Source organism: Arctopsyche grandis, chromosome 5, assembly GCF_051622035.1.
Source record: "Arctopsyche grandis isolate Sample6627 chromosome 5, ASM5162203v2, whole genome shotgun sequence".
NCBI classification, from domain to species: domain Eukaryota; kingdom Metazoa; phylum Arthropoda; class Insecta; order Trichoptera; family Hydropsychidae; genus Arctopsyche; species Arctopsyche grandis.
The window spans coordinates 25,164,766-25,181,709 of NC_135359.1; the positions used below are offsets into that span (position 1 = coordinate 25,164,766).

At 31.7% G+C, this 16,944-nt stretch overlaps 1 protein-coding gene across 1 annotated transcript in view; it reads right to left on the bottom strand.

The window, feature by feature from the left end:
• Window positions 1-16,944, bottom strand: part of dpr1 (defective proboscis extension response 1) — a 200,622-nt gene that overhangs the window by 56,388 nt on the left and 127,290 nt on the right. The window contains exon 2 of the mRNA XM_077431047.1: window positions 5,981-6,126. Within this exon, the coding sequence (XP_077287173.1) occupies window positions 5,981-6,126 (146 nt within the window). The remainder of the gene's footprint in view (window positions 1-5,980; window positions 6,127-16,944) is intronic.

Sequence of the window (16,944 nt, forward strand, 5' to 3'; positions counted from 1 at the left end):
ACACGAAAGACCGAACTCGATATATATATATATATATATATATATATATATATATATATATATATATATATATATATATATATATATATATATATATATATATATATATATATATATATATATATATATATATATATATATATATATAAGTTTTTTCTTGATCTATTATTATGTTCGTATTATATTCGTAAGTTTTGTTGGCAGTGTTTTAGCTGTGACATACATATGTTGAATCGAAACGACTATATAGTACGGCGAGCGCTATCGCACACAAAATAGCGCTATTATATGTATATATGGTTATTTTCATTGAAAAAATGTATTGTAGCATTTTTTATTTAAAATTGAACTTTGTATACTTAGCTGTAATATGTATTTTTTATTATCTTGCAACCCTTTTTTGTCCTTAAATCCTGTCGTGTGACACTTAAAATCTTCCCTCGTTTATATTTCAAAACACACCTGACACACTGACTTACCAACCCATCTATATTCTAGCTGCTACAGTGCTACTTACGACATTTGGTCAAACAGTAACAACTAAAGAGTTAGTTTGACCTTCAAATTTAAGCCCTGAGAGACATTAAATAAAATATCTATAAAGTCGTAACAGTTCGGAAAAATCAGGCCCGAAATTTCCTACAGTCACAAGAAAATGATTGAAAAATGAGACGCAAACGATAACAATTGGTGGAAAATTGAAACGCTATTTATATCTCGATTATATTTTTTTACAATAAAGTTATATTTCTAATTCGTTGATTTTTGTAACTACCTGCATAATTAACATGGGCGTGATATTTTCGTATTTACAAAAGGAAGATGAAAAATGGCTTGTCAACGCAGAAATTGAACCCTCATCCTTTTGTTATGCAGACATGTGTCGCACTAATTACACCATTCAATCTTGTCGGTCATTTCGATGTGAACGATATTAACTGAAAAATTTGCTTCGTTAAAAATAACATGCAAACGAGTTGAATTATAACGTTTTAAATATAAATTTTTAAGCAACGCTATATGTACATGGACACATGTTTAAATTTTCATACATTTAAAATTATTAAAACGTAAACTACATACATATGTAGAATTTCTATCCTTTTCGTCGAAATCTCAGTCTTTGGTTCCGTATCGTTCGCCATATATACGCTTCTTTGATTACCGACTAAGTTTGCAAATCGCGTGTGCGAAAGTTGATATGTGTTTATATATACATATACGTATATTATATGTGTGCTTATAAGCTTTCATCTTAATATTAAATACTCGAATACACCTCACAAGGGGCCGAGTGTACTTACGAGCTAACCAAACAATGGGAAATTCTCTCAGACTTTCCTAATCTCGTTTTGGGGTCTCCACCACCTTTGTTGTATTTATCTTACCGCTCTGTAATTAATTATTTATCAACAAGACTTGAAATACTGAAAGTTTTCACATCCTTTCAAGACTTATCTACGTTTCACGGCTCGTTTCCCAAATCGCGCTATTTACAACGTTTAAACGTTCATATTGATAAACTCGGATACTTAATTAAATATAACGTTTGTGGATAGATTATTATATTAGCGTACCTTGAGTAATACATATGTACATATTATATATGTATTTTCATATAAATTCGAAGCAAAGTTTGAGGAATTATCAATTCCATCTCCAGAGATTTAATCGGATAAGTAGATTTCGCGAAAAGCTTTCCCATTTTATTGCCGAATACGTATTATATAAAGTAAATCTACATATATCTTCTTATTTTGCCTCGATAAAATGGATAAATGTATAATAATATGCTAAGTTTACCTTCAATGAATTGATTTGTTTTTATTTTATTGAAATTTAATAATGTAATTTGGCTTTTATACAATGTATGAAACACATCTTAATTCATTTATAATAATTTGAAGAATATATATAATTTGCTATATCATGTCAGTTATAGTGATATATACAATTATAAAGTAGACAGTTTGGGAGGTTTTCCATCGGAAAATCCAACTTGAAAACTATTTTCAAAGGATCATAAAATCTATCGATCGCAACGTGACTCCCCCGCAGTGGGAAAACAATACAAACAAAATTGATTTATAGGTGTTACCGTTCAAAGTTTCACCGTAAAGCTTACTGGTAACTTTTTCTGTCGCCGTCATAAATCTTCGGAATAGAATATTTAAATCTGGCGGATGTCGAAAACATTGTTTGCCAACAAAGGCCCATTGGCCGAGAGCGTAATCACTTTTCCTTTTTACTGCTTAAAACTGGCCCATAAAGTCTTAAACATAAAGGAGAGCGAAAGAATTTATTTCGGAATCTGCATAAAGCAAGGATAATGTCGCAAGTGGTACTTCTGTTACGTCTCGAGTCAAGCGTTAAACATTAATAGAATTTTGTTAGCCGAACAATGTGTATTGAATTAGAGAAAGGCCACATTGTAGCACAATTGCCAAAAGCGCTAAATCGGCTATGAAACTGCAACAAATTTAAATTTCCCGCATTTAGACTAAACGAACCGCAATATTTGAAAGTGGCGGAAATCCCATTCTCAGTTCCAAAAACACTATTTCCGATTGACTTAACATTCACATTGACTTTCACAATTTTGCTATTACTACTTTTAATTATATATGTACAGAATCTCAAAAAAGCAAAATAAACTTATTATTTTTCGAGATATTTCACGAAATGAAGAAAAATGGACTTATACTACGTTGAAATATAGCAGCTTATATGTTAAAAGACTTACAACCTAGTACATATAAGGAACATAAACAATTTTTTCGAAGTGAAACATAGAAGAGGCTTGTAAAAAACAATTAATAATGCTAAAATACGACTTTGTACACAATGTATTACTTACATATATGTTTATGTGAACTCAGCTTGAAAAAATTGGAGATAAATATCAGTGCTATATATTGAAGATTCTTCAGCATTGTTGAATTTCGTATTTAAAATTACGTACTAGAATATATTGATGGTAGATGGATAGGTGGAGTCTCGAACATAAGAAGCGGAAACGGAAGATTTTATCGTATTTGATTAATCAACCAGAAAAGGAAGGTACTATCGTATTTTTTGCTGTGATCTCCCAGTATTGGGAAAAGTGGTGCAATATTTCCACGGTTTATACACCTTCCAGAGGGGCAACAATCTTCAGTCATAAGGAGACTGATTGAAAATTAAAAATAAATACAAATGATTTAAATCAGAATAAAATAAAATTCACTACAAGACAATGATAACGCTATTAACTAATTTTTTTTTATATCACTGAGGAACAAAAATAACGTTTTTGAGTTACTAAAGCGGAGATCAATCAATCTTTTTGATTTGACTAAATTTGACCCACTAACGCTATCACAGAAAAAAAATATTTTTAAGTTTTAAAATTCACTAGATAATTAATTATAAGTATTGTAAAGCAAAACTAATCAAAATCAATCGAAAATTATCTGGTTATTGATTTTAATACTCACTTTAGGCAAAAAAAATACTATACATATTTACTATATAATATCAAAAAATCGTAAGAAAAAATCTTTTTTTTTTAGAATATGAAATAACTATTTAAAACGTTTATATATCATAAACTAGATTGACTCGAGAAAAATTGTTATCATATTCGAATTTAATGGGTTAAACTTAAAAAAGATTGATTATTATCCGCTCTGGTATTTTTTTATGTGTGTAATTTACAATATTATCTCAATTACAATATTTTCTAATTTACAATATTTTCAGTGTTTTTTAATATTCTCAATAAAATTATTTTAAGAAACCTTCAAACTGTAAAAGTTCAGGCTCAATAATTGGTATTTTATTAACGAAATGGTCAGTACTATATTATGAAATGTCAGTAAAAATAAGAAATTGACAGTTTAAAAATCTAACGTATTGTTGCGTAGGGGTGGGTGGAGGATACAAGTAAAAGGCCAACAGTCGTATCACAGCATTTATTGATGATTAAGGAGATACACGCATTGCCAGTGCTCCGTCCAGAATGGCATGATATCGCCTACGTACCTCTCAGGACGCCTAATCTGTTTACCTGTTGTATAGTCACGTATTCGGATATGTGTTTCCACGACATTGGGTCTCCCCGTACCGATTCTGAGAAATAACTAATAACGGTCATTGTTTAGCCTAAATGCACTTAGAGTCCAGATATAATCCTTGGAAGTAAGTGCGAGCACTTAGTTAACCCGATAACAGATATCCGCTGGTCTAAGTGCAATTTGCTCAATCCGCTGCGTACGTAACAGTATATTTTCCAGAACAAATGCCAATGCATGATTGATGGCCAGAAAAAATAGCAATGCCAATTGTCTATCAAGATCGTACCAACCTTGTGTTGATACCAACCAAAAACTAGTACTGGTCATTCATCAAAATATCATTAATACTGACTTTTATACTTAGCGATGGATACTGGCCGTTTAATATAAATACTGATCACTTGTATACTAAACGATGGATACTGGCCATTTAATATAAATTTTTATATAAAAATATAAAATTTATATAAAAACTGCCTTTTATATAAAAACTGGCCATTTAATAAAGGTTGTGGCTATTTGCAGGTACTATATCTGCGAATTATTGGCTATTTGCAGGTACTATATCTGTGACAGGTGCAAAGCCTTCTGCGCATGCGCGTGAACTGTCACTGTCAGCGTGTTTACTGTTAATTTTTTTTGTCTTAAACCTCTTAAAATTTAGTTCAAACTCGTAAAGTGACGTAGAGTAAAAAATATAACCCAAATTAGTTAATATTATTAATTGTTAGAAAATTATTATCATATACAACGTATAATACCTACATACAAGTACAAGCCTCGAACTAGCTAAATGATATAAATCTATTATAATATCGTGCGAAATTTATTTGCTTCATGTATGTACATATAATTAACGATTGATTAAACAAGTCTAGGATACATTAAATGTAAGAAATTATAATCGGATTATAAGTTCACGCGCATGCGCAGAAGACTTTGCGCCTGTCGCAGATATAGTACCTGCAAATAGCCACAATATATGTAAATACTAACCTTTTATATTAAAATACTAACCTTTTATATTAAAATACTAACAAAATAGACTAAAATAATTACTAGTAAAATACAAGCCTATATAAACTATAAAAAGATGCGGTAAATATTTTTAATTAACGTAGCACAAATGTCTTTTAGAGAGCGTTATTTTGAAAGATCTTTTCTCCGTACCAAACGAAATGCTTTTCATCCGACTCAAACAAATCTAAACGAAACACTCATACCATTTCAATTTGGTAAGCGACGTAGACTTCTCTGGAGTAAGTTATATGCATTTTAAATTCGCGACAAAGATATGAATACACCGTACGTTTTTGTTTTCAGCTCGGATGTAAATTAAAGCTGACGTAATCGTGAAAGACTCGAAAGCGAATTAAAACAACTGGAATTGCTGAAACGCGAAATATTCGGAAACAAAAGTTTCTATTGCTCTCGCCTTTTCAGTGAATATTTTTGCCTGCAACATTTACTGAACGTGGTAGCTTTCAGTGCTAACGCATCCTGAAGATGTCGTTCGTGGCGTTTACCGTCATTAAACACTGTATGTAAACTTTCAGCACCCTTTAGAGGGAAAAAGCGGAAAAGTGTCATCGTAAAAAATCTCGTACATTTTCTCTCGCGTTGCAGCGACTAATTAATAACACCCGGAAAAAAAACCCAGAAGGAGAACGAGAAAACATTACCGGTTGTGAAACTCAAAGCTTTCGCGTCTTCTCAGACGCTATCGTTAGCCAACGCCTACGGTAACTTGATATACGTATAATGTATAGTGTTGATACTGTATAGTAAATATGTAGCCAAGGAGAGCACTACGCCTGCGTTTAACTTAAATTGGGAGAGTTTTCCCCTTGAGGTCTATAGTCGATTCGTTGCACGTTTGATTCGAGTGGTATAATGATGTGAAGTGGTAAGTGAACACGACTTACCGCTTTGTCCCCAAGCTGCTCAACTCTGCAGTGCAAGAAGGCCGTCTGGCCAACTGCTGTGGTTACATTTCGAGGTACATTAAACTCGAAATAGGGGTACGAGCTTACGTTGGGGCCCAGATTGTCGTCGTCATAGTTTGGCAAACCTGAAAAAACAAAAATGCAAAAATTAAAATCAATATTTATTACTTATGTATGATTGATAAGCCGATAAAACCTTGACACAAAAAATTGCCTAAAAATCACTTATAATACTTATATATTTTATTTTTTATTTTTACGTTCACATATAAAATGAAAACGTGATCAGTGATCGATTCTGAGTTCGAATCAGTCAAAATCTCGAGTTCGAATTTTCGCATGATCACAAAACTTCATCTATTGTTACTACGTACATAGATAAAGTATATATACCAGGAAGGCGTAACAGGTTAACCCCAATGCGCCTTCCTGGTCAATTACAAACAATGCAGCATTTTTATTACATAAGTCGCTGAATTACGAAACACCGAAAACTCGAAACTAATGAGACATCTATGAATTTGTACATAAATTTTTATTGTACATTAATCATAGTGTACATAATCATATAATGGTTACATAATAGGTTTTTAGCCAATTTTAATCGGTATCCGTTTCAACAATGAAATTAGAATTAGCAAACTCTGATAGGAAACGATCGACCTGGAGTCACAAATATATATCTGATAAGTTAGTAAGTCTGACCAGCAGCCTTACAGAAAATATTCAGAATTAATTATTTTCAATCAAGGTCGATCGGGATCGAACCCGGCGTCCTCTCGGCGCTAAGCAAAATCCCAACCACCAAGCCATACTGCTGGCTATATACACATATGTAGTTGTTTAATTATAATAATTATAAATAGTTACATAGTCTGGCGATTTAGTCAGTCCGCAGTGTTTTGCTAAAATTATGTGAAAAATTTATGAAGTTTTGTATGAAGTTCCGTAAATGACTGCAATAAAGGAACCTATTGTTTGTTCTAACGATGTTGACAAAGCAAATGTACAAAGTAATGTTGAAAACAATGAAGAAAATGAATTTTTTATTGTATTTATTCAAATAAAAATAATAAATGTACATAGCTAAAACCGATGAATAATAAAGGCACATGTTTTTACAAGCCTCTTATTATTACTGTCTCAACTACATTTAACAGAAAATTTAAAAGCCAGGAGCATAGCTCAGTAGTTTTCCTAATGCTTACCACCGAGAGGTTCCTTGGTTCAAGCCCTGGGTTGACCTCCATTGATGAGAATTTATTTGGAGTATTTCTGCAGTGCTGTTCGTCATATTTATTCATATTTGTTTACTTGAACTCAATTGTTTTCTATCAGAGTTACACAATTTATTTATGTATTGAATTTATTTATGTATTATTTATGTATTGACCATTGTGGCATTACAGAAATCTCTAATGCACTACAATGGTCGAAAAAATACAGATAAATATATGAGAAAAATAAAAATATATACACTTATACACATACAAAAATACATTTATTCACAATCATAAAAAAACAATAGCATTATAATAATAGAAGATAAAATAAAAATATTAAATAATAAAATATAAAGTAGGGAATTTTTTGCATCTACAGCCACTACCAATATACTCGTACATATGTATATAAGAACGGTTCTAGGACAATTACCCCTTGGACACATACCCCCCGGACATATACTCACGGCCAAAAACTCCCTGGTCATTAACCCCCCGTGCAAATAACCCCCCGTTCAAATAACTCCCGCCAAGGATAAAAATATTTTATAAAAATTGACAGTATCTTTAATAAAAAGTCAGTATCAATATCACTACTAAATCATTTCAGTCATAATTCATTCATATGTACATATATCGGATTATTTATAAATAATCAATAATCAATAATAAAAAATCAGTCAGAAAAAAATATAAACTCAGAAGTACAGATAATAATAATTAATACATATATCGGATTCTTTATAAATGTCAGAAAGAAAAATTGTGATCTATTCCACGTAGGTAATCTATTATGTTACTATTACGATATCTGCGAATTAAATATTGTGTATAAATTGAAATTAAATATGCTCTACCAGACTTAATTTATTCTTATTTATTACTTTTAAATAATTATTACTATTTTTAAATATTTTATTTGCATGGGAGGTTGTTTGCACGGGGGGGTTTTTTTCACGGGGTTTTAATGACCAGGGGGTTTTTGACCGGGGGTATTTGTCCGGGGGGTATATGTCCAGGGGGTACATGTCCAGATACCTATAAGAACCAGCCGCAAATACAAAACATCCCTACGAGGCCCAAATAGAAGAGCAAATATCCAAATTCCACTCATAAATCACATTCAATTAAGAAAATAATGATGAGCGCATGCTACCAGACAAATAGGTTAAAATAATCTCCGATAACCTACGCTCACTGAGGTGGAAAATATCACATTCAGGCTATAGCGGATAGCTCTTGTAATAGGAGACATCCAATAAAGAAGAGCGGGCAGGAGGTACAACCATCAAATTATGATGTCCGCTACGCTAATAATTATTACAGTTCCTTATCAGATTGGGATAACCATCTTATTGATGTCACTATTTGTCGCTTTATAGAATATAAATTTGAATATGATTTCAAATTTATAATCTATAAATTTATATGTATAGGTTTAAGTTAAATATCAAAGGTAGGTGTAGCTCAGGGGTAAAACCCGTAATGGCATCCTGGTAAAATATAAATTAAAAAAATATACATGTATAAATATTTTGTTTTTCAAACTCATTTATAAATATAATTAAACAACGTACTCGTTCTAATTGCTTCCGAGTGGTTGTAATTGATTAAAGTACATGTTTTATTCTTACTTGAAAATTCCGTGAAAGAGCATTCCGAAAATAGAATACAATTTTACAAATCTTTATCTAATTACGTGGAGGAAAGAATAAAATAATGAAAACAAGGAAAAATTCATTCCGTTGGTGGGAACGATCATTAAATTCGGCGATTCGTATTTTTTCAGGCAAAACTATAAAACAACGCTTTTTAAGTGAATATAAATGGGATTTTGTAATATCAGAAAGTTACCGGGGATAGGGTGAGGTCTAATTAGATTTACGAAGACTAATTTTTTCAAATTTAACCTTTAACTTTCTTTGTTCGCGGTTGTAATTTTGGGAACGCTTAAGTATTTCTGGCTCCACGACAACCGGCCACGTTAACCGATCCCAAAGGAAACGTGCACTTTAAAACTTTTATATTTAATTTATGTCGTCATTTCGTATTCAATTATTGCGCAAAATTGGATAAAACTCTCGTTTATGTGACGGTGTTTGGAAAAATTACTTTTTTTATTATATAATACTTGATATTTGGGGTGTTTCATTTTTCAACTTTAAACTTTTCTATTTTAAAAGAGAAATTGAGGCATAAAACTAAATTTTGATCGGTTATTAATAAAAATTGACCTTTTACATTAAATGGTCAGTAACTACATACGATTTTACTCTGGTGATTTATTAGTTCTTCATTTGATTCATTAAAATTTACATTATATTATATCATACCTATGTATATACATATATGTATGTATAAACTGAAACGGTGTCTGTAATTCGTTTCTGATTTGCTGGATTGGTCAAAGACATCTGTGATTGGTCAGTCGTTAAATATTTTTTTATATATATGTATATCTATTTTTTTTATATATAAAGTGTATTTAAGGATAGGTTTCAACGAACATTATTATAAGTTTTCTTTTTAGTAGCATAGCCTGGTCGTTAAGCTTCTGCCTAACACCGAGAGGCGCCGGGTTCGATCCCATGAGCTGACCTCGATTGAAAAGAGTATATCTCTAGTGCTGCTTGTCAGACTAGGATATTTGTGACTCCAGGTCGATTGTTTCCTATCAGGGATTGACAATTTTTCTGATTTCATTGTTGAAACGGTTCCCGATTAAAATTGGCTAAAAACCTTCGTACCTACTATGTCACCACTATTTGAGTATAATTAATGTACAATAAAATGTAAGTACAATTCATAGATGTCTCGCTATTTTTTGAGTTTTCAGTGTCTCGTAATTCATCACATAAAAATGCTGCATTATTTGTAATTGGCCAGGAAGGCGCATTGGGATATACCTGTAAGGCCTTTCTGGTATTAAATTTAATAAAATAAATAAATATAAATTTAATAAAAATACAAATGACGATTTTTTTCATGGTTTTCATTTAATTTCCATAGCACCACTAGTATATTATCTAATATATAATTTCAAAAGAGACTTTGTATATACATTTGCATATATGTACATATGTATGTTACATTGGTTGGTTGGTTGGAAACAACACATTCGATTTATTTTTTTCGATTTATAGTCGCCGATTCGATTTCTTTTCGATTCAAAGGATTCGAAGGCTCCGGGGGTGAAGGCCCCGGAGGGCGTCGGGGAGGGGGGGGGGCGGATTCTGGTATACATATAATTTCGAAAGAGACTTAGTATATACATATGTTTGTTTGTTCGTGACAGTCAATTTAATAAAAGAAACAAATGAATATTCAAATAAATTTATATAAAATAGAACTATTCAAATAAATTTCATAGAATGTTTACTATTAGATTAGTTACGTTTAAGCGGATTATATTACAAATACCGAGTGATACCGGGTAAAACCACTAGTATATTATAATTATATAATCGCTTTCATATTATTGGCTTAAAAAACTGACTATTTAACTATGTAAAGTGTTGAGCGTTAAAAATAATTTATTAAAATTTCTAATCATTAGTCTTTCATCTCAAAATACTGGTATTTTATTTACCTTATAATTACTGACCATTTATTTTAATTACTGGCTATAATGAATGTTAAAAAATAGGCCATTGGAATATTATATTATACTATTGTTATGTTTGGTTTGTTGAATTTGTTAAGGTATCATAGAAAACATTTCATATGGAAAAAGGTTTGGGTGCAGAATATTTACTGTCACAATCAGATGACACTCGTTGAAAAATAACTTGAAATATTAAGGAAAAATAAAATGTTTTAACATTTTACATTTATTGAGAGAGTTTCGGGGATGTCACGCTCAACGTCATATTTTGGATCTTTGTCAGGGTTCACAGGTGAATGTCGAATTCAAATGGCGACCTTTTTTCCCAGCATATACCCGAAACGTTTTTCTAGGTCAATCTACACGATCCTGATACACGTGTACGGGTAAACATCGCACACACACACACCCATGTATGGGAAGTTAAATTTGAATCCGAATGCGGAATAATTCGCAAGGAGGAATTTTTTCGCATTTTTGCCGATCGCCCCTATACTATACCTATACGCAGAAAAATTATAACTTTCTGGGAAAAAAGAGCGATAAAAAGCGTACTTTGCCGAGTGCGTTGCGGTTAAGTGGTGAGTTTTTAATGTGCGCCACCTGGCACTGAAAAACATTCGGAAAACTGGGCAAAACGACAGCAAAGGTCATTAGCAAATCGCGTCGGGTTGGGCTAAATGGCGAAAGTGTGAAATTTTTCAGCGATTTTTTCGAGGCCGAATCCGTTTCCAAGAGCCGTTATTTAATTTCAAAAATTTTTAACTCGATTCAATAACGCTTAAAATCAAGTTTTTCACGTCTGCGGAAAATATTGCCCACTTTCAATTCCGAGCGGAAAGTTTCGAATAATACTGTGTTACGTTACTCCACTCACGTTCTTCACCAATTACCTGAGGTTGGAAAATGATCATTTGGTACCGTGTCTCTCTACACGTGTTCGAATGTAGCACGTGTGAAGAAATACCAGAAATGCTCCAAAAAATCAATAAGAAAATATTTTTAGAGTAACAAACGAAAGCGTGATGAGAATTTTCCACATCCGGTTGTATCTCCGCTACAGACATAAGGCAGATATAAATTATTAAAATAAATATGCGATTTAATAAAAGAGGAAAGATTTTATGTGTGCGTTGAGACTCTGCGAAAAATGAAAATGTGAATAAATACGCTGGATGAATTCATGCCAAGTGAAATGTCGTTCACAAGACCAATATTCTTATGCATTATTTATGAGAAATCACATCCTCCAGTGGACAAAAACACATAAAGAGAAACAAACACAGACATGCACAAACACGCTCTAGATAAATTTCCTTTCATTTATTTTTTTTGTATGTCGCATAATATGTTTCAAGAATACATATGTGTACACACAAGCCTTAATTTACCATAATATGTAGATAATTCTTTGAAAGGTGAATTTTTAGAACTATCTATATTAATTTACAGGCTTTATTTCGTTTGTACAAGTAGAAAAATATTCATATATGTCATAATATTTCTCATTATGGTTAGTTTTACGAAAGGATGAACACTATATCTTCAATGCTTGTCACGGTACAATTATTACCGTGCTGGGAAATCTAAAAAGAGGGCAATTCACGTTTTTATTGCCACGTAAATACGTAAAAAAGAGAAACTTAACAACCGTTTCTTATCTTGCGGCGAAATTGAATATACTTTTGTGGGGAATAATAGCGTGATTCTTAAATAGCTTGATGTTACACGTGTATCGGGCAATAAAAATGATGGAAATTCGCTTTCAAGAAAAAAGAAACCCACCAATATTCGTTTTTTCGATATAATGTTTATTTATAATATGAAGTCGTCTTTGATGAAAAAAATGAAATGGAAAAATGTTAAATATTCAAAGTGCACGCTTGTCGGATATTCGCCGGAATCATATTTTCGTTATACAATCCAAACATACGACGATAACGTTTCACGTGTATCCATTACGGATTTCCCGTCTAAGCCTTTTATTGATTTCCACGCCCCCCTCCTCACTCTCACACCCCTACCTCCTATCGTAGTCTAACATTAAAGATTTTCCAGGTTTGCCTTTTCCTTCACACTAAATCGCTGTCGAGCACGCAACCCTTCGTCTTTATTGATACGTTTTTCGAGACACGAACTCATTTTTCGGCCTGTTTGATTACCCGCTCGCTGGCCATTTCGTTCGGAACTGTGTGCCCCGCTTAATTTAATGGCTTTATGATTAAATTTCTTATTTTACTAACTTCAATTATGTACTTTCGACTTTCGAAAGTTTCACACAAAAACTTTTTTTTTTTTGAATTTTTATGCGAGAAGCGCACGATACCGCCTTTTCAACAATTCGACAGAATTTTGCAAATTAGTATGTTGAAATTTAACCTTAACGATTTTCAACGAAACTTGTTATTCCTTGAAAAAATAAAAAAAGAGGCTTTAATATATGTACATATCTTTAAAATGTAAATATTACAGCCATTTTCTGGTTTTTACATATACATATGCATGTCATAATCATAATAATAATACGCCATCTACTGCAACTTTTCTTTCTCATCCCACACATTTTTAACTATCGGAAATAATTTAAATCTCTATCATGGGCCAAACCTCGTAAAATGGCAAAGTTTTAAAGTGATCGGAAGCGTAAAGGAATCTTATTCATACCATTGGATGTGGAAGTGAAACTAATAAAAACCATGTATAAAATTATTTGAGTTTCGTGAACGCTTTTTGCTTTTGTCAAATATTACATACATACATACGTACGTATTTTTAAGTTCATAGCGCATTTTTTCCATGTGTTTTATTTATTTATTTATTTTATTAATTGAAAAATCAACAGACAGGATGTACATAGATATGTTTAAAAAAACAAATAGTAAATAAATAATATATGTAACATCCGAGTCCAATAATAGATTTTTACAAAAATGAAAAAGATAAATATAAGGAAAACAAATTAAAAAGTAAATAATAAAGGCATGACAAAATATGTAGAACATTGCATAATTAAACTATAGTATTAAAATATTTGGAAAAGGTTATAAAATAGAATATAAGAAGAAATTGAAATTTACAAATATAAAACAAATGAAAAAGGTAAATACAAAATAAACAAATGAAAAGGAAAATAATGAAAGCTATAATATAATTAAATAGCACATTACATAACTAAACTAAAGTATAAAAATATTGGAAATATTGGAAAAATAGAATAGGAGAAGAAATGAATCAATCGGTCAAGATTCTCTTGATGTTAGACCTGAATTGATGTAGGGAAATACCAAATAGATCAACCTCATTCAGCTCTCCGTTAAACATACGATAAACGCGCTGCAGATAAAAATATTTTTGGGAATTAGTATTGAAAGGATCAAGTGAAAAGAGTGCAACGCGTCTAGAGTACCGAACTGGGATTCTGAAATTAACCTTATTCAGTAAATCAGAACAATCAAGGAAACCATTTATGAGCTTAAAGAAGAATATAGCATCAGTATGTCGTCGCCTGACAGAAAGATTGTTAAAGGAAAGGATTTTTAAAATGTCGGAAACAGTAGAATGGGTATAGGTAGGAAAAAGGTAGCGTAAGGATTTAATAAATTTAAGTTGAACTTTCTCAATACAATTAATATGGGATAAATAAAAAGGTGACCAGATAATTGAGGCAAATTCAAGGTGAGACCTTACAAAGGAAAAATAAAGTAATTTTAGTACATAAGGATCATTAAAGGGTTTTGTTGAGCGGAGTAGGAATCCAAGAGATTTAAATGCTTTGTTGGTAATAAAAGAAATATGTTCAGAGAAATCTAGTTTATTATTGAGTATTACACCAAGATTCTTAATAGAAGATGACGTGTTAAGGATTGAATGATTTAATTTTAAATAATAAACAATTTAATGTATCTTTTATAATGACTAAAAATATACATACATATAATGTATATATAAGAATGTTAAATGCAAACATATCATCTATGTTTGTGTAATGAAAATAATATATTTAACGATTTTTGACTACGTTCTGTGTTTTTATATCATAAAAGCGTATTTTTACCAATTCATTAGGCTTGTCTGAAACGTATTAGTATTAGTGACCAATAATGACGGAACTGTTGAGGTGAGAACATCATTGGTTACTCTTTTTGAATATGGAAAAACACTCCTTTTATTAGCGCAAGTCGTAAGACAAAAACTCTACGTACAATATGTACATAGCATATGTATGACATATATATTTTAAAAATCCTATTTTATTAAAAAATTGTAATTTAAAAATCCTATCCTTTAACAATCTTTCTGTCAGGCGACGACTCACTGATGCTATATTATTTTTTAAGCTCCTAAATAGTTTCCTTGATTGTTCAGATTTACAGAGTAAGGTTGGTTTCAGGATCCCAGTTAGGTATTCTAGACAAGTTGCACTCCTTTCACTTAATCCTTTCAAAACCAATTCCCCAAAATATTCCTATCTACAGCGAGTTTATCGTATGCTTAACTATTACCGATATATTCGGTATTTCCTTACATCAATTCAGGACTGCCATCAGAAGAGTCTTGATTGATTGATCCATTTCTATTTATATTTATACTATATATTCTTTATCCAATTATATTCTATCACTTCATGTTTAATTATGCATTGTCCTGTTTAGTCATATTTTAGTTTTTATTCTTTTCTTTTTCATTTGTTTGTCTATATGTACTAGATATATTATGTATTTTGTAAAAATCTATATTTGGGCTCAGATGTTCTTTTCTTATATATATTCTTTGTTTTTATGAATATCTACATCTTAAGTCTGTTGATTTTTCTATAAATAAATAAATAACATATATGTATAGATGAGCCTTCAATTTCACTCACATTGATTTTACACGTCGCGACATGAAAAGTAATTAAATTTCCCAAAAAGAACATTACGAAAATGAATAGTAACCAAACGCTTTTTTTCATTCGTACGATTCCATTATTTGGCGCTTTGGTCTGAAAAATGTGGACGGCGTCCGGACGTGTACATAATCCAGATAAGTTCTGGCATATCTTTATCTGGGCGCGTAAAACCTTTTTGTAGATTTAGCACATCGGATAAATAGTCCGGTATACAAAGGCTCTCCCCCGAACCGACAAGTGTAATATTTCCGTCCGTATTTACGGTGGCCGGGGTCACTCATACGAGGGGACAATTTTATCGGTCCCCCTTTGTGAAAATGGACAATAAAAGCCTCTTCATTTGACACCCCCTGATTAACTCGCCCGGTTTTTGCTCAAACTGGTTTAATTTCGCTCATATTATTTCATAAGGACACGAATATTACGCGCACAATAACCATTAAGAGACGGCTACATTTAAATAGTGTTCCGCACGGCACGTCCGGATGATCGTAAATAAAGGAATTTATTCCGCGTATGTGTGTCTGTATTGTTTCAGCTACTCCCCGTTCAACTGTTTGTATATAAATAAATACGTGTGTCAGTTTTTTGTAATTTCGCAGACGGTTCATTGTTCACGTGACAGAGTTAAATTGGCCGTTACATGCGCTAAGACCATATGTCGAGCTGTCATACAATCGGTCTTCATTAGTCAGAAACTTCATCGTCGTATTTGTGGGTCCTTGGTGAAACTATTGTCGAAGGACATGCGATCAATAATCCGCACGTCTTATCCGTCCATACCACACTTTATTCATCAGATGTAATATGTGGCATCGATAATAAAATGATGGGTGAGATATTGTTCGTCAACAAGACCCTGGTTCTGCTATTGTCATTCGACTACTAAACGAAAAAAAAAATCTATTGCTTTAATTGTTTTTTCTTTTTGAATTCTTGCCAAGGTTTTAATATTGAAGTTTGTTTGTGCAAATTCTTGAAGTTTGTACACTAATGAAAAGTTTGGGGGAGCGCTTAGTATTCAATCTGCTAGAAAATGCGCAGCCTGTAAGCTAAGAGTCAGTTGTTGATTAAACGAAAAGAATTAAGAATAGAATTTTTTTAAGTAAATATAATTATGATTTAATGTTTCCAATGAACAAAAAAAAGGTTATTTTAAAGGTAAATATTTATGTAAAAGGAATTTTAATTTAAATTGAATTACATTTTTTTTTATTTACTGTAC